The sequence below is a fragment of the Pavona decussata genome, unplaced genomic scaffold (assembly GCF_977016875.1).
Source record: "Pavona decussata unplaced genomic scaffold, jaPavDecu1.1 SCAFFOLD_91, whole genome shotgun sequence".
In the NCBI taxonomy this organism is placed as follows: Eukaryota; Metazoa; Cnidaria; class Anthozoa; order Scleractinia; family Agariciidae; genus Pavona; species Pavona decussata.
Window position 1 is genome coordinate 2,550,038 of NW_028145508.1, and position 25,318 is coordinate 2,575,355.

Below are 25,318 nucleotides of genomic sequence, written 5' to 3' on the forward strand. Positions count from 1 at the left end.
TGAGTTGTTCTTTTTTTCTCTACAATGGTAGCGGTTGTCTTATACTCTGGGAAAAAATTAGTGTTTGGATTTGCCCACACGGAAAACATGCGCATGTTCGGGTGAAACGCGAAGCGTGAACGAAAAGCCGAAGTCTTCAATAACCAGCTGGCCGTCCACATTTCTGGAGCTTCTTCCGGAAAATAAAAATTAGGAACTTGGATGAAGTCTTGCTTTTTTTTTATACAGTGCGCTGTAAAAGAACAGGTTTCTTTTAAAAGAACGCACTAAGTAGAAAGTCGATGGAAACCTCTAGCTCGAAATTAAAGGGGCAGTGTCACCTATTTTTAATGTCCCTTTGCATAGCCAAAAAATATATTTGTATCGCTGGATCGTTATCGTTATCTTCTCGTTCAAATAATGTTTCAGTTTTGTTAACAACAACTCAACTAGTAGGAATTATCTTTGACTGCGGATGGTAAGAATAGAAATGGTTACAACTTGAAAAAATTGGTGCCTGTGAACTTTTCAAGTTCTTCCCTTGTATTATTGGAGAAATCACTAAAAAAAAACTTATTATGGTATATTCTTCCTCGACGAAATCACTTAATAGTTTTCACCCGGTGCTCTAAGAACAATTTCGTGGTAGAGAAGAGGCTCTTAGTCAAATAAAAAGTTGCGCAGTTCAGCTCCAAAGTACAACCAAATCCCCGTAATACAGTAGTATTTTATGTAGCGTCCCTTTAAATTCTAAATTAGAAGAAACAAAAAAAGTTGTTTTTTCTTACTTAGACAGGTTCCTTTCTTCAACTTTCTCACCATCGTTCTGAGAGCATTAAAGGAGCTCGCTGTGAAAACAAAATCTTTTGACGCGGCTATGGCTTCCAAGCTTTCTCTGTTTACCCTTCTTCCGATTCCAAGTGAAATAACACGTATTCCTTTGTCTTTGAGTGGTTGCGAAGCTTCCGCTAGAAGGTCGTTTACACTTCTTTTAGTTTTTGCATCTGTTGTTTGCTCGCCGTCGGTCATCACAAGAGCAACCTAGAATGTGAGTAAAGTTATTTTTAATTAGCAAGTTATAGCGAGCCTAAAAAGCCGTTGCAACCCTCCTCCCGACCTCTTTCCTCTGGTTCAACGTTGGTTGAACGAATTCAGGGCGCGCCTCGTCATCGCTTTTGTTTTACTTTCTAACATTTCCAACATTTCTTGGGTGGGAGAGGGAGGCAGACGCTTTGAAAAAAATCGACCCAATTGATCACTGATTGATAATATAGCAACTGTCACTTCTTGAAAGTAAATATGTAGCTCTCATTAGATTTCGTTACATAAGTTTCACTTGGGTGTTGAGCACACTATTGTGTTCAGGGATTTTATCCAGCAAGAACACAAGAGTTAAGTTGTTGTCATTAGTGAATTTACTTACTCATTTTTAGGATTTTACTTGCAAACTCAAAAGCTAGAAGCACTAATTAAAGCATATTAATGAACAGAAAAGAAAAGTACTCATCAAAAGCTTTCAGATGAACAGACGTAAGGATTTAACCTGATAGACTCAAAATACAGAACTATTTTGTAAAAATAACATATACTAATGCCATAAGAACAGCAGCTTTTGACAATTTCATCCCTTGACTCAGAAGCTAGAACAGCGTCAACTCTTTTTTTTAATATATAGAGCCACGTAAAGTTTTTCAATGTTTATTTTGATTCACATAGTGTAATTACTGGGTAAAATAAGAGAACTCGATTTCTTTCATTTTCCAAGTATGTCTGTGTCCACTGACTAAATTATACATCATTCTCATTTATTTGCCATCGACATTCAAATCCTAGCAGTATGCAGGATGTTTGTCACAAGAACCCAGTTCTATGGCATAGCTCCCATGAGTCTCCTATAGCTCACCGAATGGTAGAGCATCCGAACTAGTAATCGAAAGGTCATAGGTTCGACTCCTGATAGGAGAAGTAGGATTTCTTTTTTCCGAGTATGATTGTGTCACTGACTGAATAATACATCATTCTCAAGATTTACCTTTCTCACGTAATCTCTCATCCCAGCCTCATAAGTAAACACTTGCTCGTTTGCTAAACGCAGGGCCTTGTCGATATAAGTATAACCTCTACTGTGTGGAATTCTTTGCACTCTCCTTTCCACGTTGTAACTGGTAAGCTTTCCTCCAGTCAAATCATTGAACTTCAATTGCACAGAAGCCTGTGTGCTGTACTCGATAAGGGCAATGTGTGTTAGTTCGTCTCCTATTTCAAAGCTATCGACAATGCTTTTGATAAAGCGCAACAGACGTCTAAAATTTCTTCTTGAGATGCTTCCTGAGGTATCCACTATGATGGCGAAGTCCATAGGAATGTTACACTTCACTTAAAGCAAATGAAAACAAAAACGTTGAATTTAAGTGCATGTGTTTTTAAGACATCTTCCGAGTATTTCCAAACTAAAAACGACCCCTCGGGGGGTGTGGATAGGGGTACTCAACAATTTTTATACGGGGAGGTTCCGTCCCAAGGTCAAAACCCCTTTTATATGATTTTTTACAGAAAAGGTAACCTCTTTACATACCTATAGTGGAAAAAACTGCATTTATTTTTTGGTGATTCAGGTCTGTTTTAAACGCCCTTTTAAATACCTAAATAGCAGTTTTTTCTTACCCTTTTCAGTCTTTACTTGACCTCGTGAAATTCTTTCCCTTTTATACTCAGTAGCTCCAGTCTGAACAAGGTACCCCTTTCGGACGGAGCCTCCAAGGCCCTGGGAACGAGGTTGTCCCGTCTAGTCTATTATAGCAAGAGGATGAGGCACATCCTCTCTTGATTAGGAGTATCTTCCCCCCACCCCACCCTCCTCCTCAGGACTAAAGCCTAGATTAAAACGCTCTAGACTTCGTTTGAGATAATAAGAAATGCTAAAAATCGCATAAAAGTCGCTTAAATGTTCATGTAAGCCTACACAGTGCCAAAGGGTATTTTTTTTAAAATATCATTTGCGCCTTTACAGTTCGTCATGAGACCCATTTGAGTTACAGTGCAAGTCAATAATGAATTGTTCGCCAAGTCGTTGTGAGGAGAATCAATTGCATGCTAACCTGAACATGGCAAACTAGCGTAGCAGAGCGCCACTGCAGTGCTTGCACCACGACAATCCCTTCCCCCGTTCGCTGGCGGAGGATTGTTGCACTTCCGGGTCCTCGTTATTCTTCCTGCTCCTCCACACGTCTTGGAACAAGCGCTCCATCTGTCCCACCGGCCCCAGTTTCCATTCACTGCACGAAAAGGTAGAGAATTGGGTTAGCTACGGTTAGGTTAGCATGCATATGAGATGCGATCAGCTCGACGGAGCTTGCTATCAAAAGTATCTCGGTGTCTACATAACATGTTGGTTGAGTTGGCAAATGCAGTGTGTTGAAGCCAAAAAGAAGGCAACGAGAGTCCTGGAAATCCTTCAGAGGAACCTTTTATAGTGATACAGATAAACAACTTTCCTATTTATCCTTAGTGCGTCTGATTGTCGAAAGGCTACTGTTGCTTGGTCGCCACATACAAAGAAAGGGATTGAATGCAGAGTCTGTACAACGCCGCGCAGCGCTGTTTGTTAAAAAAAACAAAGCAAAATCCCCGTGACAGTGCACTCTCAAATGTTCGACTTACTTCTCTTCGTGAAACGAAATATCTCGGCGCCTTGGCCCGACGAGCGTCGGTTTTGATCTAAAAAATTAACGTGGCGGAGATCCCTGGCCCCTCCCCTAGCTTCGCCACTGACTCGTACTATATGAATCAGCCTTTAGTTGAATTACCTGCACATGGTGGTGTATTACACTCCATTAAATCCTCATCTTCACCAGGACAATCTTTGCCACCATTGGAAGGATGGGGATTGGAACAGCTTCTGTAACGTTTCTTTTTTCCGCCGTTGCATGTCGCCGAGCATCGTCCCCATCTTCCCCAAGATGACCAGCTGCCATCAACTGCAAGAAAGAGCAAAATACAGTGTGTAACCTATTTAGTATCATTGGGTCAGTTATTAAAAGACAGTTTTAAGTCATTTTCAATTTTGCCAACAATCATATCCAAATGTTGCCTGCTGCCGACGGTAACAAGAACGCTTGCAACCCAGACTAGAAAACTATTTACCGACTTAAAATAAACCACTTATAAACAGATTTGGAGAACCACTGATTGTCTTAAGCCGCGGCTTAAGTAAGACTCTGTTTAAATAATGGGCCCATCGTGTTTTGTCGATGTATTCTTAACGTTAACCTCCGCGAGTGGCTTGAAGGTGGCTTGCACGAAACCTGCGCGCGCAAGTTTCAGTTGCGTTTGGCTTGTGTTGACTCTTGGAAGCACCTATTCATTTTTGTTGTTTCTTGTCACACTCTGTCGAAAAAGGCGGAGTGTGGAGTGTGCACACTTAACGTTAACCTCCACAAGTGGCTTGAAGGTGGCTTGCATGCGCGAAACCTCCCCGCGCAAGTTTCAGTGCATTTGGTTTAAGTTGACTTTTGAAAGCACCTATTCATTTTTGTTGCTTCTTTTCGACGTTCTGCCACATAAAGCGAAAAAAAATCAATCTGTATAGTTTCAACACACCCTTAAAGGTCTGTGCGAGAAATCTGACAAAGAAAAGAACAAAGCAGTGGCTTTGCTTTTAGGCTGGAGCTCATGATTATGAGGTCTATCATGAGTCCTATAAACAAACCTTCAGATTATCGATAATAACAATCTAAGATTTATATGTGATTATTTCATGCATATAGAGAGCGGTTCTACATTCGTTTTACCCTAGAAGTATTTTTTAAATTCATTTTCTATCGATTGGTTGCATTTGTGAAAGTTAGCCAATATGCTCTTTACTTTTGTAAAGTGTTCAACGCTTTAAAATTGAATCACTTTTGGTAACGAACATTGCGCACGTAAATTAATTTTTCAGGTTCTTAATATTCTTCGGACTTTTGAAAAACTTACCGGCGCCAGAACAGATAATAATGAAATTTAGAATTACGTTTACTGAAAACGACTAACGGCAGGAAATGACCTCGTGACCATGTTTACCCTAGATTTGTCGCTCGCTGTTTTCAGTTTCTCAGTAAAATTGAGTAGTTTTGCGTTAGCAACAAAGGCCAGAATTATTTTGCATTTTTCTCATCTATGTACTCATTTTTTTTTTCAAGAAAACATACACGCGAATCTCACGCGGTTTTTCGTTTACCGTAAACGCGATTCTAAATGTCTCTATTGTCTGTTGTAAGAAAGCGTATCGATACACCTCCCATAAGTGGACGTCTGCCCCAAACGAATAATCAGCTGACTATCGTCAAGCCTCCAACAAACGCTGCCACAAACGCTTCGGTTTTGTGACATTCCGTATAGGCAAACACTAAGCCGAACACATTGAAATAGCTTAGTGGAATACCGACTTTTTGAACCTCCTAGGGAAACTGAATTTGGTTCGAAAAATCCTGAGTTCCAAAAATCGGAGGTAAAATCTGACCAAAACAAATCCAAGGGAACGAAATTTTGGTTCAAAGAATCGGGAGAAAAATCGTTGGTTTGAATCGGGATCGAGATTCCACTACACGTGAATTCCAATGCGATGGCAGTACGGTTTTGTTGTGGTAACGTTCATATAACACCAACTTGTGACTGTTAAGATGTCTTTTTACCTGGACAAGATCCTCTGTTACAGTAATAAGGTTGTCTACTCTGCCCAGGACACTGCGCACCACCATTAGATGGTGGGGGATTGGTACACGTTCTGCTTCTAAACCTTACTCCTGATCCGCACGTCACAGAACAAGCATCCCAACGACCCCACTGGGCCCACCCGCCGGGAACTGAAAACAGAGAAGAGGAGAAAGTTAAACGTTAAACGGTAAGCTAGGATGGAGCTCAATGCAGAGATTGATAGCCAAGTGGAAATGATGAATGAACAAACGAACTAACAGAGGAAAGAACCAAAAGAGTGAAACGGAAGTAAACGTGTAAAAGTAAGATATAACGTACTATGGGTATCACGTTATTATGGTTGTCTTTGTTTCATGGTTATCACGTCTGCCTTATATGCAGGAGACCCTCGCCGGTAAACCATTTTCTTACATCAGTACGTTATATCTCGTCTTTACACATTCACTTGCTTTGATCCTTGAAATAATAGGTGATTACAGAGATCCTATGTGAAAATATGGTCGATTCACTTATTCATACAAATATTCCTTGCTGTGTGCTTCATGAAACAGAAGAAGCCTGATTACCAAGCCGTCACTCTGACACTCACGCTACGAAATAAGGTACTAAATGACGAACAGAGAAACTAATGAAAGCTTTTAAGGTAATTTTATCTCCAATACCTGGACACGGAGGATCCTCGTTGCACGATCTTGTTTCGCTACTAATTCCAGGACACGTTAATCCACCATTTGCCGGTCGGGGATTGGTGCAAGATCGTGATCTTTTCTGCGTACCTCCACCGCAAGTCCGTGAACATTGTCCCCAGGCTTTCCACGCTGCCCAGTTGCCATCCACTGATAAAGTTTTACACAAAGCACAAAGTGTCAACCTAACTTTCAACTTTACATAAAATAGGTAAATTATGCCTTATCTGAATGTCACCTTATTGACCAGCGTTATCTTATTACATGATATTTACCTGGACATGGTCTTGTATTGCATGGGCGGGCTTGCCTGCTTCTTCCAGGGCAGTCTCTCCCACCATGCGCGGGTGGTGGAAAGGAACAGTCTCGGATTCTGTTCTGCTGTCCTCCTCCGCATGTTAAAGTACATGTTCCCCACGCCTTCCACCTGGCCCAGCTGCCGTCAACTTCAAAGTTAAAGCAAAATATTAGTCATACTCTATTTATAGAGTGTGTAAAACTGGACAGTAGCAAGTGCGAAGAACATTATGCTGTGTTCCAATTCAGGGGCGGATTTAGGGGGGGGGGGGGGGGCCCGAGGGGGCCGGCGGGAGCCCCCCCCCCCCCCCCCTTTTCAGTTCGTCGGAGATTTTTTTGGTCAAAAGTATACAATAATTTTATCATTTTGTAAGCAGTCTGTTGGAGCTTTTAATTTTTTTTAGCTTAAGCATGATTTTTCGCTAATAGTATGACCAAAGTTGTGCGAAAAAGCTTTCAACGTTACAGGCGTTAATATTATCCTTTTGAAATGACGAAGAAGACTGGATGCGAATTACGAATTACTTGTCTACAGTCAACCTATTTTACAGAGACTGTAACAACGTAAAATCTTACTGTCTATATATGTAATTATATATATATATTGGTTAGGTACAATGAGAATAACATTGTGACGCGTACGCTCTTATGTGTAAAATGTATTTCTGTAATAACGGAAATACGTAAAGCTTTGCAGCTCTATCGCCTCATCTTCTGGTTATAGTTGTTAGCTCAAAAATCTCCACTTTTACACCTGTAGTTTACAGGCTGGCCCATGCCATTCGTTTTTCATGAACACACGAAAATGCTGAATTATTAAGAGTTTAAAAAAAAGTTCACTTATCATTGTTCAAGATTTCTAAAGATGTTAATTGAACTCGTTTCAAACAAGAAGCAAGATTGTTAATTGCAATAGTGTCATGGGGTCAGTTATTGAAAGACAGTTTAGACGGTGTTTAACAAAACCACGTTCTAAGCCATTTTCAATTTTGCCAACAGTCATATCTAAGCATTGTCTGCTGTTTACAGTAACAAGAAGGCTTCCATCCCAGACTAGATCAATCAACAGATTTGGAGGCCCACTGATTGTCTTAAGCCGCGGCCTGTGTTTAAATAACTGGCCCATGAACTCTAAGATGGCGTTGCGTAGGTACTTTAAAAGCGAAGATGGACGATAACCATATCCAACTTTTAGTACACTAAAATGGTCTTTCCACTTTTTCAACCAAGCATTGGAATTTAGACATTCTTTCCAACAATTTAACGCCATTTTGTTGTAAAAATGGATATTTACTTCAAGTTTCACAATGTTTCCTTTTCTGTTAAAACACATTGCCAATCCCAGCAGCAATGTCTCCATTGGATATTCTTCGGTGTATACCCTGTTATTATTACATGGAGTTATTAATTAATTACCTGGACATGGAATCTTATTGCATTCACGCACTTCTCTCCTTTCTCCAATGCAGTTTGCCCCTCCATAGGCCGGCCGGGGATTGGTACATGATCGAAATCGATCCTGAAACCCTCCCCCACAAGTCACTGGGCATCGGCGCCAAGCTTGCCACTCTGTCCAGTTTCCGTCCACTGTAGAAATTCAGTTGAGACAATAAACACATAAAAATTGTTAAATAATCGCCCTTTTTAGTTGCTATCCGTATTATCAACAGAAGAAAATTTAACCATGTGGAGAAAGTTGCTGAACATGCAATGTGTCCCCCCCCCCCCCCCCTCCTACCACCGCGACCATCACCAAAAAAAAATTGCCGAGTTTTTCTACTGTTTAATTAACAACAACGATTATTTTAAATATTATGTTCGTACCTGGCTAGTCTAGTTGGAAGAAATGTGGAAAATAAAAACCCAGGTATGGTATAAATGGCTTAAAACAATGAACTATTCGTTTCGATCTGTAGGTTGTGATTGGACACCAAAAGTGCGCGCTGTCAAACGTACCCAGACCGCCTGTGATACGTGTGACCAGTGTAAGAACCAGGGCGGATATTCAATGAATCAGAAAAAAACATGTCTAGGACGTACGCCTGAATTAGCTAAATTCGCTTAAAGTGTTGTTAAAATCATGTTTTGTCACATGGACCAAGTTTAATGGCCAATTCCAGGAGTCTCCTGTAGCCCAATGGTAGAGCATGCGAACTTTTTATCGGAAGGTCATAGATTCGACTCCTGTTCACAGAACTGAGATTTAGTTTCTTTTTCCAAGCACCATTTTTACAATCGTTTGAGATGGAACAGCGTACATTAGTGTTGGCAAAAAAAGGTTAAATTTCGTTGATAGCCAAAAGTTGCATAGTCTTCTGCATGGCATCGTTCTTAAACAACTTAAACCTCAGTTGAGAGGTACCCCTGTTTCAATTTTTCTCTATTCCCACGGTATCTCTGTCATTTTCTGCAGCATAACTCCTCTGTTTTTAACCCGCCCCATAGCATGCGGCAGAGATGATCTTACCTGGACAAGGCTGGTTGTTACAAGATTGCGTCTGTTCTCCATTCCCTTCGCAATCTTTTCCACCATGAGTCGGAGGAGGATCAGTGCATGTTCGACTCCTCTTCTGTACACCTCCTGCGCATGTCACAGAGCATGGTCCCCAGGGTTTCCATCTCGACCAGCTGCCATCGCCTGCAAATCAAGACACAAGAACAAAAGAGCTTGATTTTCGTGCTGGTAGAGAAATAATTAGTTTTCTCCTTCCAGTGACATTGAATATTTCCTAGGTTGTATTTAAAGATAAAAGATGAAGTGTTCTTCGAGTCACGAGCGCAGAGAAATCTGAATCCCCGACGTGAATCGAGCCCATGATGTTCGGATGCTTTAACCACTGAGCTGCTGGAGTTACATGGCGAGCTAGGCCATACAGCTATTTCCGGTTGACGTTGTTGGATTTTAAAGCCTCAGGCGTACGCGACAAGAACTAAAGGGAGTATGGGTGGCTTCAAATCTTTGTTATTCAGTTGTAATTTCACCGTTGTCAGTGCCATAGGTTGGATGAAAACATCGGAAATATTTGCCTCTGTGGTTTATTCACTGTAGGGATGAGCCATAAGTAAAAGAACTAACACTCAGTCCATGACCTGGCAATCGATCATTATTCTGACACGTTCGCAAAGTACCACTTTCACAAGTTCTATTTAATCGTCGTCGATAGGGATCAGCTTATTCGTGTTTTCGTTCATTTTCGAAAAGTTTCCGCCCAGATTACCATGAGCAGCCAACATCTTTCAAATTGTTATGCGACAATCCACAATTCCATTATGTTCATTAACTTCGGAGGAGCAGTTTGAACTGAAGATTGGTTAGCAAACTATAAAGGTACACCATAACATTTTGTATCGCATCCAGTTGCTTATTTACCTGGACAAGGGTGCTCATTACATGATCGCCTGTTTTGAGTCGGCCCAGTGCACTGCGCACCACCGAAGGCCGGTGGAGGATTGGTGCACGATCGTGAGCGGCCTTGCGTTCCACCACCACATGTTTTAGTACATCTGCTCCAAAATCCCCAATCAGTCCAATTACCATCCACTGTTACATCCAATGGAAAAAAGAGGAAGTTATACTAAGGGTAGATAGTAAGGATAGGACAGGCCAGTACTTGAAAAAGTACTGATTAATCTTTTGCGTTCTCAAGTTTCCAGTTGCTCAACCCAAATTTCATTTCGCAACCAAGAACATCCTACTAAAGTTCTACTAAAGAGCGTTCATTTGAATGGTCACACTTTGCCATTTTTTCCACAGACTCAAAAGCTAGGACCACTTTCTACGACAAAATGAACCATTCCACAGAAGAGTGCTGCTCCATAGCTTTCATTTGATTGGTTTAACTGTAAAATGTCATCAACAGACTAAAAGTTGTAAGAAGAAACTGCCCAGTGTCTTTCATTTGAAATGTATTTCTTTACGATTTTATCTACAGACTTAAAATTTGGACCACCTTTTTCGTGCATTTAACAGTAGCGATTGCCATTTTAATAGCGTTAATTTTGGTGTATTTGTGTGTTCTAGGTGCAAATCAATAAGTTATTTAGTTAATTCAGTTTGGGCATCTGTTGTTCAGGAAACGAGTGCACTAAAAGCAGGGTACGTATGATCAATTATCGATACGTCTGCAGCAACAAGTTCTTTCACGACACACGTGAGAGGCGTAAGTTAATGTACAAAGAATGTGAAACCTGGGCAAGGTTGTACGTTGCAGAAACGGATCTCTTGCTTGTCTCCCTCACAATCCATTCCTCCATGAGCCGGGGGAGGGTTTGTGCAGCTTCGTGATCGATCCTGTTTTCCACCACCGCAAGTGGCAGAACACGCACTCCAACTATCCCAGGCAGACCACCTTCCATCAACTACGTTCGTGAAAAACAGAACGGAAAAATACGCTATGAATTGAGTGTATGCATAAGTGAACTGAAGTGCGCAACTATGTAAGGGAATTAAGTGTTTACTAATGGTGTGGTAATGACCACATTGGTCACTGGACATTGTATAAGGCAAATTCTAGATATATATTTGGTACAATTCTGAACTGAGAGATGGCACTTGGCAGTTAGCAGATAAATACACACGAGTCAATCGCTAGCAAACCTATTCCAATCTCAACCGGGCACCCTACTCAACCCATGCGGACCAAGTGACCGGTCCTTAGGGTCAGAGATAGTTTGTTTTCATAATGGCGATTAATTATGAAGATAAAATAACATTAAGATCGTTTTGCGTAACTTTTCGAAGGATGTTAGCGAAGACTTGATTGAAGAGTACCAGATGCGTTTTCCGAGAATTTCCCGCCAATTTTTGAAAGCTTCGCGGGCGTATCAGAATAATGATCGATTTATTTGACTAATAAAGGAATGACGGTTGGTCATCTCAAATTATTGAGTGTCATCATACGCAACATGTTAAATTACCAAATGATAACTGAAGGAATTAGCAAGGAATTGCAGATCGCATCCAAACCAAAACCCGTTCTAACAACGTTAGTATATTGTTGAATACCTGGACAAGGAAATGGCTGACAATATTTAGTTTCGCTATCCGATCCAGAGCACTTGCGACCACCAAAGGCCGGGGGAGGATTGGTACAGGTTCGAAATCTATCTTGAATTCCACCTCCACATGTCAAAGAACATGAGCCCCACATGCCCCACAAGGACCACCTCCCGTCCACTGTTAAAATAATGTACAAACATCACCACGTGAAAGGAGGTGGCGTTGCCTAATGGTTAGGGCACAGGACTTGTAATAAATAAAATAAAATAAAATAAATCGCTTTATTTAAGTGTCAATGATTTAGCGCCGAGCACTAATTGGGAACACTTTCCAAATCGAATTGGTATTTAGAAGTGTTGGTTTTTGAGGAGACGGGAAAACCGGAGTACCCCGAGAAAAACCTCTCGGAGCAAAGACGAGAATCAACATTAAACTCAACCCACATATGACGCCTAGTCAGGGAATCGAACCCGAGCCACATTGATGGGAGGCGAGTGCTCTCACCACTGCGCCATCCCTGCTCCCCGCCATTCCTGCTTTGCCTGGAGCCAGTCCCAGGTTCAAGTCCCGTTCTGACCGGTTGGATTTGTTTCATGGATGCCGGGATTTCAAATCCAAGATCACGCTTTGTACATAGCCAACTAGTCTACCTCCCATACAGCTATAGGACGCTTCTGTTATTGCCGACCCTAGCAGTAGGCAGGACACGTATATAAACTCCTAGTAGCTCAGTGGTAAGAGCATCCGATAGGTGTACGAAAGGTGATGGTATCGATTCCTGTCTGGGAGTCAAACCGTTTCTTTGTTCCACGTTCGAAACGTTATCAACATCATATCTTTCACAGTTTTAAGATGTTCATACCAAATATATAAATCTATTGGGTCTATTCTTGTCTTATCATCATCATCATCATCATGTTTACTTTAACACGGAATCCCATTTTAAAACTGCTCTTCCGAGAGCCGTGCATACAGTAATTAAAATTATGAATTTACAAATGCATTGATCTAGTAAATACACACTATTTTAAATTAAAAAGAGCCCTAATTTAGTTTATCATTTTTGAAATGATGTCAGGGATGTTTGCCTTTAAGTAATGTTTGACAGACTATTCGAGAGAACATCCCGTCTATAATGGAAGCTGTGTTTTCCAGCTTCAGTACGCGATCTCAATTAGTACAAACATATTACATGTTGAGTTTCGTGGATTGTAGGAATACATTGAATTTGTGTTTATAAATTTTAGAAATCAGTTTGCACGTTCAATTCTGGTTTGAGTTTGCGTATGAATAACTGCAAGCTGATTCAATTTGTGCTAAAGTATTTGTTTAACCATCTATTAGTATGTTAATTTTTTGAGCTCTAGCCTATTAAATATCCCCGTTCATAAACTTATTTTCTCTTGATAATGGAGTCAAGATGACTCCGAAACGTCGAGCCCTAAATCTCTCTGCAATTTTTGCATGTCTTTGCTTCAGCAAATTCCTTTTGATGAAAAATTTTAGAAAGGTGCAATAAATGTCATATCAAAGTAACAACCGCGATAACTAATCAATTAATACGAGAATGTATTACCCACCTGGACATGGGAAATCGTTGCAAGGTTGAACGTCTTCACTGTCTCCTACGCAGTCTGCTCCCTCGAATTTCGGTGGTGGGTTTGTACAGCTTCTTGACCGGCTTCTCGTCCCACCTCCACAAGACACGCTACACAGGGTAAACGCGCCAAACGGGGCCCAGTTTGCGTCAACTAAAGAAAAGAAACAAGTCACATGAAACAAAAGGTAAGCTCAGAGCCTCCGTTAGAACTTTATAAGACACCCTGGCACTATCCCAGAAACTCAATGGAAGGAAAATATTGCCTCGTCGTGGAGACTTTGAAGTTTTGTCGTAAAAACCGTAATGAGAATTAAAATAACTATCTCTTCCTGGACGCGAAATACACCTAGTTCACCAACACGAAGATATCGGCCGGATTACAGAAGGCCTGTACCTTTCAAAAGCTCTGTTTTCACTGGATCCTGATAATCTACAGCTGCAATGTTTTTTTTAGGGTTGGGAATATTGTGCTGTTGTTGTTGTTGTTTTGTCCTCTCGATCAACCATGTAAGACGTTGTAACGGGGCAGCCCTCACCCCCCCCCCCTCCCCCCCCCCCCACCCCGATTATCTCAGAGGGAAAGCAACTCATAATCATCAGTTTTCAACTGAAACTGAAGATTTTTCCAAGGTACAAATTAAGAACTTGAAAAATTGACCCAAATTTTGTAAGCTGCAATCCATTTTAATCCTGGCCATTCCAAGCCAGAAGTTTATAGTTTCAGAAAATTTGTACAGTTAATATTTTGTAGAGTGAGTATTTTTGTCAGTTTCTTTGATTCCAGTCTGTCTTTTTCCTTTCGAGAGAAATACTGATTAAGGATGTCATAAACAGGACAGTGAGGAAAATTATTATACTTCACAACAAAATTCAACGAAAACGGATTTCGGTTTTGCATTGTCAGTAAAATGGGTATCTGTTAGCAATTAAGGGGGAGTCTAACCTACAGGCACACACAAGGTAAACTTGTCCCCTGCATTAAATCCTGCAGTAAGACCTTTGCATTTTAGTCCGAAATTCTGGCCGCATAGACCAAATGTTGGTCCCAATGACTTGCCTCACGAGTGTAAACTGATTTGAACTGAAGGAAGAATTCAGATCCTTTCCCCTGTGTTTACTAAACTCTGGGGAATCATTAAAGATAAACCAACCACAGACCGAATCAAACTGTTCCTTTAACAAGTCCGTCGTACGTTTTCTTAAGGGACTTGTCTTTGTGGCACATTATGGTAACAAGTCCTAACAACAAAGGGGGCTTGTTGAGGGACAAGTACTGTGTGTTCGTGTGTCTTCGTGTGTGCTGACATGCTATATAATAAGTTACATTATTATAATAACATACATATATTATCAAAATAAGATTGAGTTTAACTCTCCCTTCCAGAGTTAATTTTCAATTATCGCAAAGTTTTGGAGGATTTGAGAAATTTACCCATTGGATCATTTGAGATTGAGAAAACAATAAAGTGATCGAGGGTTTACAATGGACCAGTTAGCTACCCGGGAATTTTGAGTGCAACATATTTCAGCCAATTTAAAAGTTCTCTCGATGCAGAAAAAAAATTTATTCAGTACACACTATTCTTAACGGTTTGGCTTTTTACGAAAAGGCCTAAGAGACAGGAATTACACTATTATCATTGAGTGGTCTTACAAGAGATAAATTGTGCAGCGGCAAGTATCGTCAATTACGTCATGAAACGTTTAAAAGCCAATAGCTATTGACAAATCATAAAGTGTGCATGATTCAAATTAGGTTACTTGGGAATTAAAATTTAATTTGCCCGGCACAGCTATTTGAATTCTTTTTTTTTTTAAGAACGCCTGGAAGTTGAATGTTAGAGTAGTCAACATGATGCAACAAAGGATAAACTAAGTGAACGAACGATACCAATAAACCAGGGTTATAAATCTGACCAGATAATCATTTCAAAATCAAAAAAGAAGATGAAACAGCTAGATGAGAAAAAATACGTATGAGTATAAGTATGATGAAACGAAGGGAAATTTCATTCTGAAGAGAAAAAATGCTGTGAACATAAAAACCATACGTGCTTAAGGACGTCTAGTTTACAGTTTCACAGTGCACTGCTAAAAAGCATATAACAACTTCCAACGAAAATACGAAAAACATACACAAAATGTTGAAGTTCACTTGATAAACGACTTTAAATGTAGGGGTGAATAATGGTGTTCGTCTTTGGAAGAATTCGAAGTTCGTTTTCACTCCTATCACGTATCGACTTAAAACGTACGTCATTTGAACTCAATATACGATGCGAAAAGATTGTTCATGTGATAAGGCAAACAGAATTTGTAACAAATCACTAACTCAACAAAACAGCTAAAAAACATGTTTTATCATTTTCTTTTAAGTTGTTTAGAGTTTCTCTAACACAAACTAGATAAGCGGTTTTGTTGAGAAATTCAATGACTCCATTTTCCTGAAACCTTAGAATTCTTTTCCTCAACGGATTCATGTTCGAATTCAGTAAGATTACGCACGATTGACTTGGAAATTTATTTACCAGGACATCCCCTTTCGTTGCATGATCGAGACCGCTCGCTGTCCCCTTCACAGTCAGCACCTCCAAACGCGGGCGCAGGATCAGTGCATGTACGTTGTGACTTTTGTACACCACCACCACACGTTACTGGACATGGTTCCCAGGCCTTCCACGCGGTCCATTTGCCATCAACTGTGCATTAAAAGGAGTTTTTGTTAGTAACGTTAAATGTGACCAGATGTGTAGGGTGATTAGGGTTATATGGTTAGTCACGTGAGGAGGACGACATTAATCAGTGAACTCTGAAAAGGGACAGCGAGACAGTCTTTAGGTAAATCCAACGTGGCCTCTAAGGATTTGCGTTTTAACAGCAACAGCTTAACAGCTAATATTTATGCCCAAGGATGTAGTCAAAAGAGAAAAAGACACTAGGAAAGAGAAAATGTCAATCTTGAAAATGCACAACTTTTGAAAAATTATTTACTTGGGCATGGGACTCCATTACAAGAACGGACGTCTTCGCTGTTTCCACTGCAGTCTTCGCCTCCGTGTTTTGGCGGTGGATTGGTGCAGGATCGGGATCGGCTCTGTGTTCCACCGCCACACGTGACACTGCACAGCGACCAGGCCTTCCAATCGGTCCATTTACCATCAACTACGAAAGAATGGCATTCTTGTCAAGTCGTAGATTCCAAGTTTTCAATGATACAAGTCTCAAGTCGATACTCAGAATTGAAATTGCCTGCGATTAATGACGATACGGCCGAGGAAAAGACTTTCTGGAGAAGTCTGACAGAGGAATTCATTAATTAATGGTGCATATTTCGAAAGGGCGAAATTTCATGAATGTTGTAGTATTAACTGGAACTGTACTTCCTGCACGGCTTGCGCATCAAGAAGGGACAAAGATCAGGCACAAAACAAAATATGCGAAGCAAATCTATTACCAAAGCCAAAAAACGAAAAGTTATTTACTTGGGCATGGGAAGTCATTGCAAGACCGCTCTTCTTCGCTGTCTCCACTACAGTCTTCACCTCCGTGTTTTGGCGGGGGATTGGTGCAGGATCGGGATCGGCTCTGCGTTCCACCGCCACACGTGACACTGCATTGCGACCAGGCCTTCCAGTTGGTCCACTTACCATCAACTAGTACGAAAGAGTGGAATTTATATCAAGTGGAAGATTCCAGGTTTTCAGTAATACTTGTCTTATTCGAAAATCAGATAGAATGTATTTATTTTTGTTATTATCATCTTCATCATTATCATAATCATCATCATCATCGTCACCGTCGTCGTCGTCATCGTCGTCATCATCATCACCATCATTATCATCATCATCATCATCATCATCATCATAATCATCGTTATCATTTTTATTATCATTATCATTATGATTATTATATGAGGCAGATGGTATGAAACTGAGGTATAAATGGATAATTACTTCCTTCGCGGCTCGGTCCCCGAGAGAGGAGAAAGAAGTGTTGTTAAAATTGTTTTAATCCTTCGAAAAGACAAGAAGACTCCTATTGTTAAAGGGGTATAAACAAAAGGTTATTTACTTGGGCATGGAACGTCATTACAAGAACGCTGTTCTTTGCTGTCCCCGCTACAATCTTTGCCTCCGTGTTTTGGTGGGGGATTTGTGCAGGATCGGGATCGGCTCTGTGTTCCTCCACCACAAGTGACACTGCATTGCGACCAGGATTTCCAATCGGTCCACTTACCATCAACTACGAATCGAAAGAGTGGTATGGATGTCAAGTCGCCGATTCCAAGTTTGAAACATTTCTCAGTGATACTCAGAAAGCGCGTTTGACTCGCAATGATCATGACTGGTTGTAGTTCGCAATCATTTTCAGCTGCAGGTCTTCATCTGGCGCCCGAGTGATGTGCTCGTCTTTAAATGAACGAGGCCAATTTTAATCTGGGATTTTGCAGCATAATTGATCTATAACAAAACTTTTCAAATTAAAATTATTTTCGATATGCGTGTGATATTCTTATGTCTTTGTACTGAACGTATTTAAAACTTATTCTTTAACAAATCGTTTTAAAGAAATTTGCAAATACTCATTTATTTAGATTATTATTTTTTTACCTCACGTTAGAAAAGTTTCATTAAACTCATTTACCAGGGCATCCGTTTTCATTGCATGATCGAGACCGCTCGCTGTCCCCTTCACAGTCAGTTCCTCCGAACGCGGGCGCAGGATTAGTACATGTACGTTGTGATTTTTGAACACCACCGCCACATGTTACTGGACATGGTTCCCAGGCCTTCCACGCGGTCCATTTGCCATCAACTGTGCATTAAATGGAGGTGATGTTAGTCATGTTAACTGATTAACAGGTTATAATGAATAATGCGTTGAAATGTAAAGAGATGGTATAATATAGCTCGAGTTCGAGTTAGGCCTGGGTAAAAGGGAGAAGAATCACAATCAGGTTCGCTTGGGGACAATGACGGTATTGCCGAAGACAAGATTTGTGGAAAAGTCTGACAGAGGGGCATCATATGTGGGAAATATCGCTAGGCAGATTATTTTATGAATATCTGACAATATATCACGCTAGAAACTATAGTATTAAATGGATAATTATTTGCCATACGGCTTGCGCCTCGAAAGAAGACAAAGTCTAGTAGTTATGACGAAGCCAGAAAGGTGCTCGAGGAACAACTGTGACTGCCATTTAATTCTGGTCCTGGGAATATAAAGTCATTTATAGTAGCGCCCTTGTGGTGTTCGCAGAAGCAAAATGAAATAGACCAAAACAAAAACAAACTACTGAAGCAAATAGTTTAATCCTTAACAAAGATAACAAAGTTCCCGTTGTTAAACGAGTATAAACCAAAATTGATTTACTTGGGCATGGGAAGTCATTGCAAGAGCGCTGTTCTTCGTTTACTCCACTGCATTCTTCGCCCCCATGTTGTGGCGGTGGATTCGTACACGTTCGAGACCGATCCTGTGTTCCTCCACCGCACGTGACACTGCATTGTGACCAGGCCTTCCAATCCGTCCATTTCCCATCAACTACGAAAGAACGGCGATGCTATCAAGCGGTAGGTTCCAATTTTTTAGTGACACAAAAATTCAATAATCGCTTGTCACAACTACTAAACAACCTCGGTTCTATTAACAGCTGAGCCTTGGATTTCAGAGACACAAAAAACGTTGCCTTGCATACAGTCGGAAGGCAAACCAGACGCGAGCTACCTTTGCCTTAAAAGTTTGACCTTTATAAAGACTTTGTCACCTGTTTTGGCATCACTTTAATGCCGCCATGGAAATACATTGTAGCTTTACAAAAGCTCGAAAATTGCTTCGAGATCTTCCCTCGTGTCTTAGAAAAATCGTTTAAAATTGATTGTAAGTAGTTCTTCTAAATTATTTGATATCGTCCTCTCAGTACGAGACCCAAACAACGTCAAAAACAGAAATCTCGCTCGTTCGATTTCTGATACCTTACTAAGTCGTGCGTAAATACTGCTTCATGAAGTCTTGTATATTTACCACATACTAGGTAGACAGTTACTTGATATGAGAAAGCGCACCTTCTGATTGGCCCCTTATTGACAGGCTATTAGCTTTTAGCATACTTCAGGGACCGACTATCGCGTAACGCGCAATCTGATTGGCTACACAGGTGCTGTCTATCGATCGATAAACGGCAGTTTGTCAGTGCGCGCGCGATTTAGCATGCATCATTGCACAAATATATCAAAATTTATGAGGTAAAAAGATTCTTTTGCTTCATAGATCGATCACTGAGGTACGCTAAAACAATTAGACGGCTCGCTCTCGGTTTCTATCGCCTTTGACAGTTGGCTCGGGGCTTCGCCCCTCGCCAACTATCAGCCGATAGAAACCTCGAGCTCGCCGTCTAATTGTTAAATATACTTCGAGAAGACAAGTCTGGAGAAATAGATGGCGAAAATGCTTCTGTTATTTCTATCAAGACAAGGAGGCGAATTCTGCCGCGTCACAGGTCAGTTTTATTAAACTTGACATTAACAATTTTTGAAGGGCGTTCTTTTTTTTTCCGAAAATGGAACATTCCTATTTATAAAGAAAAATTACTTTTATTGCAGTAAAGTTTATGTTTTGAGCTCATTTCATTTCAATCTTGGCGACCTTTCCTAAAGTTTTTGGAAAATCCAGAAATTCAAGATGACCGCTATCCTGACGTTATTAGCGCATCTGTTCTCGTTACAGACCACAAAGAAAACACCTTTGGATGTACTTTTTTATCTCCCAAATACCATAGTCATAGCTCTAACAGTGTCAGAGTTATGGAGGGGGCAGAAAGGCTCCCCCTCCCCTTGGCCACAGAAACGCAGCCCTGTCCAGATAGGGTTAACTGTTTCTCTGGGATAGTTTTTCTTAATATCTTAAAATTGTTATAATCCGGGAGGTGGCCACAGAATACAAATAATAAAAATAACATCGATATCCACTCAGATGCCAGAGCATAACGTACGTCGCATTTTCGTGGCCAGTATAACAGTTTAATGTATGCATGGTAGGACAAATACCTGGGCAAGGGAGTTCGTTGCACGGGCGCGTAAGAAAACCTTCTCCTTCGCAATCTGCGCCTCCATTTGTTGGCGGTGGATTAGTGCAAGACCTTGTACGACTCTGAATTCCGCTACCACACGTCACTGGGCACGTTCCCCAGGGTTTCCAATCAGCCCAGCCGCCATTAACTACATTTTACCAATAGAAAAAGAGAAAACATGGCAATTGTATTACTGCACTGGCCGAGGAACACATTATCAAGTACTATGTATATCAAAGCAACACGGAGACTGACAAATATCAAGGCCCTTCCCTTACTACATTTCTGAACTCACCTACCCTCGCAAGATCACTACCATAAATACTTCAATATTCGAGCACGCATGCTCCAGGCTATTACTATTTGTAAAGTGAGTTATTGAGTTTTTGAATACAAGTAGTCTGAAATGTCAGCCGTCTTCTCAGACTAGAATACAAGTACACAGTGACTGAACGCAAAAAGGTGAGGGTTTTTTTTTTCTTTTGCTAGATTTAGACTTTGCATCGTCTGTTAGACCCGGTTAAAACACCGTATCTTTCATGTGCCTTACCTAGTTCATTCAGGTGATGTACTCTATTCAATCAAGTTCCATTGTGATGAGAACTTAGAACCACGGCTGATTCAAATGGAGTACTTTCTGTCGAACCAAATGACTAGTTGCTCGCGCAAGATTCATGCGTGGCTAGTCACGTCAACAGCCTTGCTAAATATTCATACACAAGGTTCGCCGCATGAAAGGTACAGCATATGAATCGACAAAATATATATATCGACCTTTTGAAAGTACCCTCGGATTCAAGAAATACACGTACTCATTAATAAGCCAAAATCACTTTTTATTAACATTACTCATTGCTCTCACCAGCGCATGGAATTTCATTGCAAGGGCGGATTTCTTCGCTTTCCCCAACGCATTCGTCTCCTCCAAACTCCGGTGGTGGGTTATCACAGGTCCGAACACGTATCTGCAAGCCTCCACCACAAGTCACTGAGCATGCGCCAAACGCTCCCCACTGTGACCAGTTGCCATGAACTGCAAACATTAAACGAGTTTAACAGCAAGAAACATTTATTTCTATTCTTTTGTTGTTGTTGTTGTTGTTGTTGCTGTCTACATGCTAACTTGCTTATCTTTTTGTTGCACTACTCGGTATGGACTTTCATATGACAGCAGATGATCACCGCTTTTATTCTTGGTCGACGGGCAGCCCCAGTGGTCAGCGTTAAGTCCATTTACAGAAATACAGAAACAACTGCAAGTATTACTACTTCCCCTCCCCCCCCCCCCCCTTTTTTTTTTACCGTTAGATGGGATGCTAGTCCATCGCAGGGTGCCCTCTGCATTTTTAAAGGTTTCCTTGACGTTTCATGGGTATAAATGTGTTATCTTGTGCATAGAAAGGAAGACGATGACAGATACCAGGACTCTAAACAGGGGGAGGGGAGTGGCGGGATACTCTAGCAGCTAACGTAATGGTAATGAATTTATATACCGCATTTTCTATTCATATATATATATATATTTAAATGCGGTTTACATCAGCATATGTCCATTAGCGACCTCATCCTACCATCCCAACCCATGAAATCATGAAACATCACAAAGACCAGACCAGCACACCGGGAACTCCATGCCCTACTCTTTGCAATTAGTGTCTGCGTTCTTTAACGTCCCACAGGGTTATGAACATTGAAGTGTTGTGAGACGGGGCCTACGGTTTATTGTCCTTATCCGAGAAGACTAGAAAGTCTAACCATTTGCAGATGTCATTACAAAGGCAGCACTTTCTCCTCAGCTATTTAAAGACCGTGAGTGTTGGTCCTGCCGGGGTTTGAACCCACGACCGCCCACACGGTAGTCCGATGCTCAATCCACTGAGCTAACCAGTCGGCGGTTAAACCTTCAGTTTACAGTGAGATGCGCTAGCCACTCTCCAAATATTGTCCAGGGAGATGCAAAGATATTTCGCCGAAAGATTGTAATTTAATTTTTAAGCATTGCAGTAGTTTACATAACAAATAGCGAGAGAAGAGGTGTCTACCTGGACACTTGTTCTGCGCCAGGTCAGTTACCAGTCCTTTGAGTGTTTCAAAGTTCTCCGCCAAAAAGACGTCGTTGTCGGTAGAAGCAATCGTCAAAAGATCAAACAAATTTGCGTTTGATCCGATACCTAGTGATATAACCCTGACGTTCTTGTCTTTCAGCGGCTGAACAGCGGCGCTCAGAATGTCAGAGGAAAGAGCCCCTTCGTCGTCTACAGTCTGCTTACCATCAGTTACGACTAAGGCAACCTGAAGGGATGTATTCAGTTAGCAAGTGCTGACGTTCCGAGCATTGTCCCCCCCGGGGGGTACTCCTATATATGAGGTATGTACCACTGTGAAGGGTATGGTTTTCAGCGAGTTTACTCTCGAATAGGGTATCGAATAGGACCTCTATGTAAACCACTCTTGTGATGGAGGATCCTATTAAAAGATTGCTATTATTATTAGAAGTCAGAGAGTTTTGGCCTGGAAAAGAGTATCATTTTCTGTGAAACAAATCAGTTTCTTGAAGAATTTAGTCTGAGAAAGGTTTCCCGGTAAATGACGTTTAAAAATCGAAAATACGTCTAGGATAGGGTAGGGATTTTTGGTGTTTACTCTAGAATAGGATTGCAAAATAAAGGTTACTTGGTCTAGTATAGGTTAAGGTTCTCAGAGTCCCAGTGGCACACCCCCCGGCTAAAAATTCTGGGAGTACTCCCCCGGGATTGTCCCTCCGTCAGAGCGAATTGCTTTGACGAAGGACTAACGTTTGAAACATTAGATCTAGAATCTCCTTATAGCGGCCAAATTACCTTATCAACTCAATTGTTAAACTGAAACCAAAAATAAGATACATGGCGGCCGATTCTGGTAGTGGGACTCTATATTCAAACTCAGAACCGGCAGGTCTACAGCATGATAACGACATTGATTGTTTCGTGTAAATTAAAATGCCGTAATGGGAGGTCGTTCTAATTAACTTTCCTGCGGAGGTTAAGGTGGCCGAACACAGTTTGCGCGCGCTTTACAGATTGTACTATGTGATGCTATTAAGGGCGCTTTAGGGTTGTGGTAAGCAAATACTATCAATCCCTCCATTTTATGCCAAATGGATCACAAAGGTGAGTTTTGCTCCTAAAATAACTCAGTTTCTCGTTTGCAAATCCTTCTTCATTTATCACCGAAAAAAAAAGTGAGTTCACGAAGAGCTAAACCTTCTTTGCTGAGAAAACCTAATTAAAAGCCACTCATGCGCATTTGACCAAAAATTGTGACTGGTTGTTGTAATGAAAATGAAGTTTTCTAATAAAACCGCTCCTGTGAGCATTCCTGAATACAAGAAATGGAAAAAATCTAACGAGTGCATTTTCCAAAAATTAAGGAAAACCATTATTTGTGAACGGTTAATAGCTTGCTGCGTTGCCATGGCAACGGCACCTTTCTCAACAAGAATTTATTCCTTAAATAAATATAAAATAATAATAAATATAAATAAAAATTCCTTCTTAGTTAATTCCTTCTTAGTTAATCTTGCACTATGCTAATTTCGGGTACTCAGAAGTACGTAGTTTTCAATGAATGTTCACTAACACCTGTATACTGGAAAACTAGGGTCGGCCACCTTAAGCAATACTCCAGGTCCAGTACAATACGGCGCGATCCTAATTAAGATACACAAATTGGAACGTAAGTAAATTTCTGATTTTAGTAACAAACCCGGAAACGAAAGCTGGAAAAATATGACAACCACGAGGTTCTGGTTCATTTTTCGGATTCGTTTTTTTTTTCTTTTAAATTTGTTACGATCGCGCACATCACTGCGCTACGGAAGCCCTATGGGATTTAAAGGCCTTGTCACTGTGCCTTTGAATATTAAATAGCGAAAATACATATTTTGTATCGATGAAAATGTTAAAATAATGATTCAGTATCAGGAAACAATTATCCTTCAAGTATACCTAAGATAGTATTTGTTTTTCTTCGGATGGCTGGGATGAAAATCGATTACCACTTCAAAAAATTTGCCAATTTTTTTTTCAAATTCTTCCTGTGTATTTTGGAGAAATTGCTAAAACGTGATTTATAGTACGCTCTTCATTAGAGAATTCACTTAATATTTACCTACTGGTGCTCTATTAAATATTTGAATAGCTTTGAATAAAATACAGTTAACTCTTCGCGACAATGCCCATTTAACGCTTGAAGCCCTGATATCAACTTGCATATTCTCAGTACAGTGCTTTCTATATTTCGTATGGTACTAGTTGGATCTAAAAATCAGGCATTCTTTGGTGATCACGCTCTTTATTCTCCTGACCTGTATGTTTGAAAGTGGTGATATTGTGAGGAGAAATTAGATGTAGGTCACTATAGGTGGTTTGCATCTCCGCCATGTTGGTGGACAAAACAAAACAACATTTGTTCACAACGGTTTGCGTAAAAATGACAGGTAACTCCCAGAGGAGAAAAATCGTATTGTTCCTGTCCACCAACATGGCCGCCGTGACGTCACATGCAAACCATCAATTGGGATTTGAGGGGTTAAATATCGTCTCTTGCAGTATTCAGTGCTACTAACCTTCGTAACGTTAGGTCTCATTCCAGATTTTTCAGAAAACACATCATTGTTTGCCAGTCGTAAAGCTTTGTCTATGTAGGTATACCCTTTCTCGCGCTTTATCCCAAGAATTTTCCTTTTGATGTTAGCTGCGTTCAACCTAGCACCAGAGAAATCGTTAAACTTTATTTTTACTGAGGCTTGGGTACTGTATTCAATGACGGCTATGTGGGTGCCTTCCTCTGAGATGTCAAACCCGTCCAACAAATCCTGCATGAAATCTTTCAGTTTGATGAAATTTCTCCTGCTTATACTCCCTGACCCATCCACAATCATTGCAAAGTCCAGAGGAATCGGACAGCCCTCTGTTTGTGATATAAGACATAAAATCATAAATCATTAATCA

The 25,318-nt window shown here is 40.7% G+C and overlaps 2 protein-coding genes across 22 annotated transcripts in view; one reads left to right on the forward strand and one right to left on the reverse strand.

Moving 5' to 3' along the window:
• LOC146474199 (BTB/POZ domain-containing protein 6-like) overlaps window positions 1-25,318 on the forward strand; it is a 209,671-nt gene that overhangs the window by 143,800 nt on the left and 40,553 nt on the right. The window lies entirely within an intron of this gene.
• LOC146474205 (SCO-spondin-like) overlaps window positions 1-25,318 on the reverse strand; it is a 35,534-nt gene that overhangs the window by 3,582 nt on the left and 6,634 nt on the right. For 3 of the 21 annotated variants that reach the window (XR_014866240.1, XR_014866239.1, XM_085117475.1), the window contains exons 3-25: window positions 24,934-25,277; window positions 22,370-22,619; window positions 21,190-21,360; window positions 20,305-20,475; window positions 18,632-18,802; window positions 17,900-18,070; window positions 17,327-17,497; window positions 16,738-16,908; window positions 16,247-16,417; window positions 15,784-15,954; window positions 13,236-13,406; window positions 11,662-11,832; window positions 10,845-11,015; window positions 10,027-10,197; window positions 9,124-9,294; window positions 8,073-8,243; window positions 6,635-6,805; window positions 6,336-6,509; window positions 5,652-5,822; window positions 3,786-3,956; window positions 3,078-3,254; window positions 2,012-2,355; window positions 768-1,020 (exon numbers count right to left, since the gene is read on the reverse strand). Coding sequence is in view for 19 of the 21 variants with exons in the window: in XM_085117475.1 (XP_084973601.1) it covers window positions 768-1,020; window positions 2,012-2,355; window positions 3,078-3,254; window positions 3,786-3,956; window positions 5,652-5,822; window positions 6,336-6,509; window positions 6,635-6,805; window positions 8,073-8,243; window positions 9,124-9,294; window positions 10,027-10,197; window positions 10,845-11,015; window positions 11,662-11,832; window positions 13,236-13,406; window positions 15,784-15,954; window positions 16,247-16,417; window positions 16,738-16,908; window positions 17,327-17,497; window positions 17,900-18,070; window positions 18,632-18,802; window positions 20,305-20,475; window positions 21,190-21,360; window positions 22,370-22,619; window positions 24,934-25,277 (4,449 nt within the window). In the remaining 2 variants the exon portion in view is untranslated. The remainder of the gene's footprint in view (window positions 1-767; window positions 1,021-2,011; window positions 2,356-3,077; window positions 3,255-3,785; window positions 3,957-5,651; window positions 5,823-6,335; window positions 6,510-6,634; window positions 6,806-8,072; window positions 8,244-9,123; window positions 9,295-10,026; window positions 10,198-10,844; window positions 11,016-11,661; window positions 11,833-13,235; window positions 13,407-15,783; window positions 15,955-16,246; window positions 16,418-16,737; window positions 16,909-17,326; window positions 17,498-17,899; window positions 18,071-18,631; window positions 18,803-20,304; window positions 20,476-21,189; window positions 21,361-22,369; window positions 22,620-24,933; window positions 25,278-25,318) is intronic. The other 18 variants (XM_085117483.1, XM_085117477.1, XM_085117476.1 and 15 more) reach the window with 18 other exon arrangements.